This window comes from Nerophis ophidion, linkage group LG10 (genome assembly GCF_033978795.1).
Source record: "Nerophis ophidion isolate RoL-2023_Sa linkage group LG10, RoL_Noph_v1.0, whole genome shotgun sequence".
NCBI classification, from domain to species: domain Eukaryota; kingdom Metazoa; phylum Chordata; class Actinopteri; order Syngnathiformes; family Syngnathidae; genus Nerophis; species Nerophis ophidion.
This window is the reverse complement of record NC_084620.1, coordinates 29269811-29281988: the sequence shown is the minus strand read 5'-3', so window position 1 is coordinate 29281988 and position 12178 is coordinate 29269811. Positions and strand designations below refer to the sequence as shown.

Genomic DNA, 12178 nt, shown 5'->3' with positions numbered 1-12178 from the left:
ACCCAGTGGGACATTGGTGACAATAATGACCCAGTGGGACGTCGGTGACAATGATGACTATGAGAACCTTAGAGAGGAGGAAAGCACTTTAAGTACATTATGCTTGTGCAAGGTACTTTTTTGAAAGCCCTATTTTGTTAGCGCAGTCTGACTGGATGTAGCACACTGCACTATTATTGTGAAGGGAGGAAAAGGGCTGTGTTGATATTCTCAGCTTGACAAGTAAAGACAAAATTTGTGGCTGTAAAAAAGGGAGAGCCTCTCACGTTGCAACTGCTTTTTATACAATGATGTTACATCCATGATGTTCCGAATTACACAACCAGATGAGATGTGTAGTAGGTAGAGTTGGAAGTCTTTTGGCACCTCACGATTTGATTAGGATTCAGGAGCTACGATTATTTAAAAAAATCGATTATTGATGCAGCCCTGCGATGAGGTGGCGACTTGTCCAGGCTGTACCCTGCCTTCCGCCCGATTGTAGCTGAGATAGGCGCCAGCGCCCCCCGCGACCCTGAAAGGGAATAAGCGGTAGAAAATGGATGGATGGATGGATTATTGATGCATCTTTAATTTATTTTCAAACCCCATTTCCATATGAGTTGGGAAATTGTGTTAGATGTAAATATAAATGGAATACAAGGATTTGCAAATCCTTTTCCACCCATATTCAGTTGGAAAGACAGCTGACAGGAGGGAAAGACCCTATTGGGCCTGACACAGGCTAGCCCCCAGTGGCAGGAGGGACTTGGCACTAGTAGTTTAAAAGTCCTGCTTTTTTCTGGCTACGAAACGCTCAAAGAAGAAAATACCCCTAGAGTCAGCGAGAGCGGTGGAGGATGATGACTCACCGGCAGGCTACACCGCAACTGACCCCCAGAACGGCAAAGACGATGAGAACGATGATCAACAAGATACCTGAGCCTATAACACCTACTCCAGGATTTGAGCTACGGAATTGCAGGCGTGGCTGGACCAAGGTAACATCCTATGCAGGCCTAAGAAGACACCGAGGCTTGAAAAAGTGTTTGATGCCAGAGCAAAAGGAACCTCGCATTGACCGCTACTTCTTACAAAGCAAGTCGAGTAAGTCAAATGAAGTCCAGCAGCAGGACCAAAACCAAAGTCTGCAGGACATCAATCTCCTTGTTTAGGCTGGGGATGAGGAACAAAGCATAGTGGTGCCCGATCTGTCACAGCCTGCAACGGAGACTAAGATGCAAGGACGAAAGCCAAAAATCATGTGGCCAAAATCCTGTGAGAAAAGAGAGTGGGAGACAATTGACACAGACATCACCAAATTCCTCGGACAACTAAAGGGAACTGCAATCAGAAAGCTGGAAAAAATGGGAGACCTAATTTACATCTATGGTGTGAAGTGGTATGGAACAGCAGAGAGAACGAAAAGGACAGTTACACCGACAAAGTCCAGGAGACAGCAAGAGATTGAACGGTTAGTCAGGGAAAGAAGGCAGCTGAAAAAACAATGGAAAAGATCTCCAGAAGAGAAAAAAGAGGGAATTAACCTTCTACAGGCAGAAATTAAGAACAGACTGTCAACCTTGAGGAGAGCTCAGAATCTGAGGAGGAGGCATAAAATGAAGGAGAGAACTAGATCAAACTTCTTCAAAGACCCCCTTCAAGTTTGCAAAAAGCCTTTTTTCAAAAGACAAAAGTGGCAAACTCACAACATTAAAGAAAGACCTCGAAGCTTATCTCAACAGAACCACACTGACACCCAGCGGAGCGGACCAAAAACTCTCCCACCTGATAAGCCACCAATAGAGTCCCCAGAACACCAACTGGACACTAACCCTCCCAAGTGGAGTGAGGTGGAGAGACTTGTACGATGATCTACAGCGGCATCCTCTCCTGGGCCGAATGGAATTCCATACCGATTTTATAAGAAAACTCCGGAGGTTTTACACTTTCTATGGAGGCTGTCCACCTACCTGGAAAAGAACCAATACATGGATATTTCGTGGCAAAAAGCAGGGATTCCAGGCTTCTCGGGGTGCCTGTAGCACACGAACATGACATGGAGTCAAATTCAAGCTGCCAAGAAGGGTGGAAGAGACCTCCATGTTGTGTTCTTGGACCTAGCAAATGCCTTTGGGCCAGTTCCTCATGATTTCCTCTGGGTGGCATTCCACTATTTCAGTGTCCCGGATTCTATAACTGGTCTTGCCAAAGCTTATTTCCAGGACCTACAGCTATGCCTGACAACTGGTGAGTGTACCACAGCATGACAGCGACTCGAAATAGGAATAATGGCAGGGTGTACCATCTCACCTCTTGCTTTTACAATGGCTATGGAGGTCATCATCCGAGCCTCTAGGTGGGTGGTAGGAGGTGAAAAGATTAAATCAGGTCTTTGTCTTCCCCCCATCAGAGCCTATATGGATGATATTACCATCCTCACCAAAACCAAGGCGTGTGCTAGGCAGCTGCCGAACAAGCTGCAAGAAAACATCCAGTGGGCCCGGATGGAAAAAAAAACAAGCAAGTCCAGAAGCATCTCGGTGGTGAGGGGGAAGCTGATGGAACATCGATTCTGTGTGGGTGAGGAAGCTATACAAACAGTGTCTGAGAAGCCTGTCAAGAGTCTTGGATGTTGGTATCATGCCACCCTCAAAGACACGGGGCAGGTGGACCAGCTCAAACAGGATACTATAACTGGCCTTGACAACATCGATAAGACCATGCTCCCTGGCCGGTTGAAGCTGTGGTACCTGCAATTTGGGTTGCTACCCAGGCTTTTGTGGCCTCTGACCATCTATGACGTACCAACCACAAAGGTAGAAAAGTTGGAGAGAATGGTTAGCGCATTTGCTAGGAAGTGGCTGGGTCTTCCCAAATGCTTCAGTAACATTGGATTGTATGGAAGAGGTGTTCTGGAGCTTCCTGTGTCCAGCCTAGTAGAGGAGTTTAAGTGTGCAAAGGTAAGGCTGGAAAGGACGCTAACAGAGTCCCGTGATCCATGCGTTGCCCATACAGGTCCTACATTGGTGACCGGAAGGAAATGGACTGCAGCGGCAGCTACTCTGCAAGCAAAGGAGGATCTTAGGCACAGGGACATCATTGACCTCGTGCAGCAGGGGAGAGGAGGCCTTGGCGAGAGCAGACCGTTGTGGCATACGGCTGCTCCAGCTCAGCGACGACGGCTGGTTGTAAAGGAGGTACGTCGGCATGAGCAGGCAGCAAGATGTGCAAAGGCTATCTCACAAGTCAAGCAAGGACAGTGGATGAGCCGGGAAGGAGTCGAGAGGAGAAAGCTCTCATGGAGGGAGCTGTTGGGCATGGAGGCAGTTCACATCAGCTTCATCTTACGCTCCACTTATGATGTCCTTCCCTCCCCCTCCAACCTCAAACAGTGGTACGGAGAGGACCCCACATGCGCCCTCTGTACATCTCCAGCTAACATAAAAACACATTCTCGTTGGCTGCAAGACAAGTCTATCACAAGGGCGCTACACCTAGCGGCACAACCAGGTTCTGAAGTGTCTAGCAGCCACGTTAGAGGCCAGAAGAGCGAAGATCAATGCCCTGCCCCCGCCAAAAGTACATCTTACAGCCACAAGAGAGTTCATCCGAGAAGGTGCAGAGTCCACCAAGGGCCATATACCAGACATAGGCCAGCTCGGAAGGGCTTGTGACTGGAAAATGGCGATGGATCTTGATCCTAAGCTCTGCTTTTCTTCAGAGATAGCCAGATCAAACCTCAGACCAGACCTCGTGCTCTGGTCCTCCTCTGAACCTTTTGATGATATTATTGAGCATAGATGTTGAAATCCCAAAATTTCTTGCAATTGCACTTTGCGAAACGTTGTTCTTAAAACTGTTTGACTATTTGCTCACGCAGTTGTGGACAAAAGGGTGTACCTCGCCCCATCCTTTCTTGTGAAAGACTGAGCATTTTTTGGGAAGCTGTCTTTATACCCAATCATGGCACCCACCTGTTCCCAAATAGCCTGCACACCTGTGGGATGTTCCAAATAGGTGTTTAATGAGCATTCCTCAACTTTATCAGTATTTATTGCCAACTTCTTTGTCACGTGTTGCTGGCATCAAATTCTAAAGTAAAGGATTATTTGCAAAACATTTTTTTTTATCAGTTTGAACGTCAAATATGTCGTCTCTGTAGCATATTCAACTGAATATGGGTTGAAAATGATTTGCAAATCATTGTATTCCGTTTATATTTTCATCTAACACAATTTCCCAACTCATATGGAAACGGGGTTTGTACATTGATGCAGTTTTACATTTCTTTTCGTTTGACCAAATAAAAAATTATCATTTGCAACTTAAAAAACTCCAGTGCATTTGTAATAACAAACAGTTAAATTCCATCCATCCATTTCTACCACTTGTCCCTTTTGGGATCACGGGGGTGGAAATGTGTGCAAAACTGGAACATAAATGCCCTAAAATAAAGGAGCTGGTCGGACTTCTCGGCGAGGCGGCTCACTGCAGTCAACCAAATTTTAGAACTGTCTGCATTACTTTATTTAGAGTAAATTAATTGATTTTCGATTATAGAGATTTAGTAATTGATTTTATAATTATTCATGTCCGAATTGCGATGCATCTAAGAATCAATTATTTCCCACCACCTGTAGTAGTGGGTGTATGAATTGTTCTAGCTAGCTTTAGCATCACACCCTAGTTCAGAAAGGGGCGGTTGAGTATGTGGGGGAAAATGAGTGCTACCGTACACAATACTTTCCCAAACAATTGTTCATCCTCTTTAAAATGACAACATTACACTTAAATTTATGTCAATTAACATGATATTTTGCTTTTTTGTTTTATTGGCCAATTATGTGACTTTGTCCACGGTTACGTGAACGCAGAGTTTATGTATTATCGATCAGGCATACTAGCGCTGTGTCAAATAAAAGGTATCTATCATGGTGAGATCCCAAACTTCAAGTAGACGTCATTTTTGTAATTAATTCACTCCTCATCTGTTTCACCATCACAAGCTCCTGAATTTGCATTCATGTTGCGTGGCCCATTAATCGTTATTTGTCAACTATCCATCCATCCATCCATCCATCCATCCATTTTCTTACGCTTATCCGAGGTCGGGTCGCGGCAGAAGCAGCCTAAGCAGGGAAGCCCAGACTTCCCTCTCCCCAGCCTTTTAATCCAGCTCCTCCCGGGGTATCCCGAGGCGTTCCCAGGCCAGCCGGGAGACATAGTCTTCCCAACCTGTCCTGGGTCTTCCTCGTGGCCTCCTACCGGTTGGACGTGCCCGAAACACCTCCCTCGGGAGGCGTTCGGGTGGCATCCTGACCAGATGCCCGAACCATCTCATCTGGCTCCTCTCGATGTGGAGGAGCAGTGGCTTTAGTTTGAGCTCCTTCCGGATGGTTTCAAAAAATGTTTAATACATACACTTAATTAGTATAAACATTTAGTTTTCCTCTATAATATAATATCCTTTATTTTATATATATATACACACACACATATACATACATATATACATACATACATACATACATATATATATATATATATAATACTTTTCTTTATATGTAATTTCTTTTTTGCTCAATTTCTGGGCACGGTGTGGCGCAGATTGTATAGCGGCTGTGCTAGAATCTTTGAGGGTTCCAGATTCAATTCCAGCTACTCCTATCCGAGTCACGTCCATTGTGTCTTTGGGCAAGACATTTCACCCTTGCCCCTGAAAGGTTGTGGTTAGTGCCTGGCACAGGAGCTTCCGCCATCATTGTGGGTATCATTCCAGGTATAGTAAAGCACTAAATAAATACAGGCCATTTATATAAATACAGGCCATTTATATAAACACATACAATTTACCATAGTTTTAAGTTGGTGCTGCTTATTGTAATGTACTGTGTTGAAAATTTTTCAAGAGACACCCTGGATGAAAATCAACGCTTTCAGTTCAACCTGATGGAGCTGGAGAAGTCATACAAAGAGGAATGGGCGAACTGCCCAAAGACAGATGTGCCAAACTTGTAGAATTGTATTCCAAAAAACTTGAGGCTGTAATTTCGGCCAACCCGCAACAAAGTATTGAGCTACAGCTGTGAATAAATACTTCAGGGATCTCAGCAAGGTAAAAAAAATTAAAAATAGAGTAACTAAAAAATATCAGCTTGTGTTCAAGGGGGCATCGACTTCTCAATTTAAATAGATGTTACCATTTTTAAGATGCTTTGGAGAGCATTTTCTATATAGTAATTATATAAAAATGTAACAAAACTCCCTAATGGTTTCTATAGATGTTATAGCCCCCTGGTTGACCCAATGTGCTGTTCAGGTAATCACTGATCAAGATAAAGACGTGACAAAATATTTCAAATGCTAAATACATTTTCAAAAATGACACCATTGCAAAGACCAACTCTTTCCAATGGTATTTAACGATTGTGATAAGCCAAAAACTAAAGGAGTCATGAATTTTTTAAATTAAAAAATGAATTGCTTTTTGTCCGGAATGATCCATTAGAAAAACTGCACTTTTTTATTTCATTTTGCCATTCACAATCATTATGACAGGCATGACGGATTGATTTTTTTTGTAATGCATTCTAAATCGTGAATAAACAAATAAATAAACGTCCGCTTACAGAATAGCCGATGGGAGGTCCTCTATTTTGCCCATTAAACCCAATAAATAAACATCGAAAAACCGCCAACAATACTCCATTCACATTTCATGAGCTGAATATTAACTAAGTATTAGTGGTATTGTAATCATAAGCGCTAACGCTGTCAACCTGTTAATAGTAGCAACATGATCACTAGTGTGTCCCTATGTTTACATCAAGTGGTCTGCTATTTCCTCGCTTCCCTGCTCTTTGGAAGTTTATTGTAGAAAATAAATCATGCCTTTAAATTGGTACAACATTAGAAACATGAACAAAACAGAGAAAACAACGAGACACATCGCAAATCACCTCAAACTGGGCAGTCACAAGACACTGCAGCATTAGACATAAGTAGGTCAGTGGGCGATTGTCACGTTCCTAATAAATACGTGATATCACTGTTTCCAATATGTGTTGTGAAGCTGACAGAGTCTGCGCATTGCAATTTTTTATACAGATCGGGAAGGGCTGTTTTGGTCATGTATTTACGACCAGGCAAGCGGCCAAATCCCACATTCTTCACCACTGAGAGCGATTTATCATCCAACATTATGGATTCCATTAGTTTACCGCAAATGCAACCTTGACGTTGGGATTTTCGCGAAAACATTCTTTCCGCCGGAATGAATCCGTCAGGGTTAGTTGTTTTTGTCCCGCCTCGTTATATTTAGCCGAGATCCACTGAATAGAGGAACCTGCGATCCCTGATACTTGATTTTTTTTTTTTTCTTAATTTGCAAATTTAAACAAAAAAACTTTTCACATAGTCCTTATGTCTTATGTACAATTCTGAGGACAAAAAATAATGTATTGTATTTTGGAATAAGAGCTGTGAATACTTTCCGGGTGTACTTATTTAGTTCTAATGGAGAGCAGAATGTACAAATATTGAATCAAATCTTTCATCCATCCATCCATCCATCCAATTATGTTTGTTTATTGTGTGAATGAAGCAGAAACATGTTACAACAATTTGTAACAATATAATAACTATGGTCCAAATGCCACAAACCTGGAATATTACTTCAACCTAAAGTGAAAATGCTCGTAACTCAAAGTAACTGAGGTAGCACTGTATTTCTTATGGAAAACATTGCTTCAGTTTTTGTACGAACAAAAACCGAGGTATCACTGTGCTAATTTATAGCTCAATATGCAGTGCCTCCAGAGACACCCCTGCACAAATTGCATGCATATATGATACACAATAGATTATATTTTTCCCTTCAGGCCATGGTTTTGAACAAAGAATGTTGTCACTTAGCAGCTTTAATGTCTACTTCAGGCTATCTTTCCACCTCTGTCGTTCTTGCCAGTAAAAAGAGTCACTAAGCCCTCTCTCTCGGAATATATCGGGTGCCGCCACAGCATTTAGCTAAAGCGAGGCAATGTTTTTCATCAAACAAAGCATATAATCTCCGACTCGATGACCTAGCAGCGCACTGTAATTATGTGTATAAAACAGGGTCTATATATACATGCAACAATAGGCAGTTAAACTGGGTGTTAAAGCAGTGCTTTCTGGGCCTGGGTGAACGTTGAGGCCCCAAAAATTTGCTTGGGCTCAGAGGGAGCAAGATTCCTTGTCTACAAACTGCTGTCTGATAAATAATTGAAAGGAAGCCCCACATGATGTTGCCAGATGAGCACAAAGTCAGCCAGAGGCCTCGGATTAATGAATATTTAGATAGAAAGCAAGTTAACTGGTTTAAACGGAAGCATTTCCTCCAAATAAAAGCAAATATAACACATGACATTCCATATTGACAAAAAATAATAATGGTCAGTTTTACAAAGCGTGTCAGCAATGGTACAGTTTAAACGGTAAGATACAATGTTATGAAATGGGCCTGAGAAAGAATGTTGCAAGCTCCAGCAAGCCACCATGAAGTAAGAAAAGGAGTGAGTGTGTGTGTGTGTGTGTGTGTGTGTGTGCACGCGCGCGCCTCTGAACACCTCATTCCAAATCAATATGTCGAAATTAAACAAACACAAATCACTTCACTGAACACAAGCTGTAGTAAGCACAATTTTAACCTGTAGTGATAACTTTTAAAACTGCTTTTAAATCCAGCTCTGCAATTGCCTTCATTACATTCCCTAGAGCAAAAAACATGTATCCCTAATTAGCAAAATCTATGTTATCAGAGCTATTACCATTTTCAATTTAATGACTGAAATAAAGAGAAGAGTCATTTTGGTGCGCTATTTCACAGCCCTGCCACACTTCCTATTCTGATTTGTTTACACACTATCTTTGAATCTCAGTAAAACTAAAATAATGCTATTCGGTAACAGCAAACGAGAAAGTCCAACACAAATACAAATAGACGGAGTAGACATTGAAAGGGTGAAATAAAAAATTTTTGGGGTGTAATTATAGACAATAGAATACATTGTAATCTCCTATAAAATACACAAAAGGTGGCAAGAAATATTTCTATTATAAATAAAGCAAAATATGTTTTAGACCAAAAATGACAACATATACTTTACTGCTCGCCGGTGTTACCATAACACACCTATTGTGTAGAAATATTAGGAAATAATTACAAAAGTAAACTTCATTCATTAACCGTGTTACAAAGAGGTCAATTAGACTAAAACATAACGTTGGATATCAGGAACATTCAAACCTTTTAATTAAAAATATAAAAATTCAATTATTTAGTGTGTTTGCAAACAGCTGAAATTATGCACAAGACAATCTACAACCTGCTACCCAAGAATGTGCAACACCTCTTGTCAACAAAAGAAGAGAAATATAAATTTTGAGAAAAATCTTACTTTAAAAAATGTCATGCATGGACAATACTTAAAACCTTTAATATATCAGTATGTAGAATTAAATTATGGAATGGACTATTAAGCAAATACATAAAAAAGCACTAATTTAATGCAGTTTAAGAAGCTGTTCAAACATCAATTGTTTACTAAGTACAAAGAAAAGTAGTTAAGTTAAACGTCTTGAAGTTATTGAAAATATTATTCATGTCACAATGTAAATCATAACTGACTTGACTAGTTATTACTGTAAAAAAAACATTGTATTAAGAATTCATTGATATAAACTGTGTAACAAATTGGGAACAGGAAGTAAACTTGTGTTAGTAATTACTATTGTTGTAAGCACATTACCAATGGCGCGCAATTTGCAAAATGCGCAACCGCATTTTGCAAATTTAATGTCAAATCAAATATTTATTGGATTCATCACTATACAGTGTACATCCACGACTAAACTACTGACTAAACTACTAACTAAATGTGGATTCAAGCCGGGTGGCCTATTTCAAGTTCCAGGTAACTCTACATTATTATATTTTATAAATAGTAAACCAAGTTGTGGTAGTAGTTTAGTCAGTAGTTCTGTCGTGGATGTACATGATGAATCCAATAAACATTTGATTTGATTTGACATTAAATTTGCAAAATGTGGTTGCGCATTTTGCAAATTGCTCGCCATTGGTATTGTGCTTACAACACTATTAAGTGGAAAGAGGGTATAATTAAATAAGCTTTGATTCTTTTTACTCATTTTCAGACGTGTTGTAAAGAGAAATTAAAATACCGGTAAATGAAATATGTGATGTACCATGTTGAATTTGTGTACATGTCCAAAATAAACTTTAACCAACAACAATTCATTGAGGATAAATTTTGATATATATTACCAATGTAAATAATAATACGTCTTCTTAGCTTGTTTACTGGCAAAATTGTGGCGTTTAGCATATATTAAAAATAAACTAGAAAGCATCTTGTCGTGCATATATGGACAGTATGCCTAGAAGCCTACGCAAAAGGACGACAACTAAAATGAAGCAATATAGATATGAGCAATTCCAGGTCTTAGACAGTACCAAGCTACTGGATATTTACTGGTTACTCCTATTTCTCATGATCAGGCATGGTGCTTAGAAGCTAACGTGCAACAACAGGAAGTAAACAACTTTGCTAACGTACTATACCAAATTAATGTAAATAATGTAATAGCTGCGTAATAGTGCAAATAGTGCAAAAGTGACGTTTGTCTAGGTATTTGAAAGAAAGTTAGGCCGCCTTAAAAAAATCCTGCCTGTGAGAGAAAGAAGAAGCAGGCAGCCAGCCCGCCCCTGCTTCACCTCCGGTGGGATTCAGCTGGCCAGGACCCGAGGGCTAACAGTCCGGCTCCCAGGGAGGCACCACGAAGGGTTAAAGAGCTAGTAAGCTAACGGCCATCATGTTGGACCTACCATAAAGTCGCTGCCGAAGTTGTCCTCTCCCCTCTCGTCGTCCCCCTCCGTCATGGCTTTCACGCCCTGGATAAACTTTGTCAGGATGTCCGCTTGGGCCATCACGCTCCTTCTGGGAAGATGTCCCGCTAACCGTTAAAACAACGTCCTTAAAGTAGCAGGGAGGTAGGAAAAGGCAAAAAAGACAAAAGGAAGCAGGATAGGGGATAAATAAAAAAATAAATATGCTTCACGGATCCTCCCAAGGACTCATCGTCGGTTCATAAGCCTTCCTTTACTCTTTTTGGATAATTCCTATTATTTATCGCTCCATCTTGTTTCTTCTCCTTTCTTCTGGCTTCTTTTCACAAATGCTTATTAGTCCCAAGGGGGGAAGGCAGCAGTCAGTATGTAATCAAGTTTACAACGGTTGCGTATCGAAAAATATGAAATGTTGGATTGAAACTAGATGAAAATAAAGGATTAAGAGGTAAAAAGAGAGATCAATTGAAGTACCCCTCCCTAGTCTCGTTCCGTGAGTCGGTGTCCACATTCTCTGCTGCTGGGGAACATCCGGAATAACCTAAACCAACCCCCACGTTTGCCCACCTACTCAAAGAGGATACTAGTTTGTGATTGGTGGCTGTGAATAAATACTCGGCTCTCATTGGGTGAGGGTAGAGTTACAGGGGACAATGGTTGGCTAGTGTTTCAGTCTGTCATTTAGACGCGGCTAGTTACGTCATCACATTCATGTGCGATTACATGAACAGATCATTTAATGTTTCTTATGTTATGTTGCATTGTTTTGAAAATGAATCCATACATCTTCTACAACGTTTTTTCCCCTTTAGTTTACAAGTGAGCCAGAGTCCATCCCAGCGAGGTACACCCTGGCAGACGTTCTAACATCTATTCAAATATATTGGATATTGTTTCCTAATATGGGGAAGCATGGTATGAAATAAGCAGTTAGTCACTTGGTAAATAGTCTTGAAAATTAAAGCAGTGTAGATCAAGAATACAGAGGGAGCAGGTTAATCCTATGTGATTTTTCAAATGAAGAGATAGCTCTAATAATCCAGTCAGGCAGCCATTACTGAATTGTAATATGTGAGGATATTACATGAAGGCTAGTAGAATTAAAGACCACAGATTGATGACTCAATGTGTAATCTGGATTAAAACAAGAGCAGAAATAGAATGAAAGTTACTGAGTGACATGCATGGAATAGAATTGCATTTTAATCTCGGCTTGCTTCCTCTCTACTGTATTTGCCCTGTGACCTCCCTGGGGCCTTCAGACTTTCACAACTATGACAACGTCCTGCT

At 40.9% G+C, this 12178-nt stretch overlaps 1 protein-coding gene across 18 annotated transcripts in view; it reads right to left on the bottom strand.

Annotated features, from left to right (window-relative positions):
- The window catches only part of LOC133560611 (tyrosine-protein phosphatase non-receptor type 12-like), a 60886-nt gene extending 49455 nt beyond the window's left edge, over positions 1-11431 (bottom strand). For 14 of the 18 annotated variants that reach the window (XM_061913307.1, XM_061913320.1, XM_061913308.1 and 11 more), the window contains exon 1: positions 10868-11431. In XM_061913307.1, the coding sequence (XP_061769291.1) occupies positions 10868-10969 (102 nt within the window). In that variant the 5' untranslated portion in view covers positions 10970-11431. The remainder of the gene's footprint in view (positions 1-10867) is intronic. The other 4 variants (XM_061913322.1, XM_061913309.1, XM_061913323.1 and 1 more) reach the window with 1 other exon arrangement.
- Between the last annotated feature and the right edge of the window lie 747 nt (positions 11432-12178).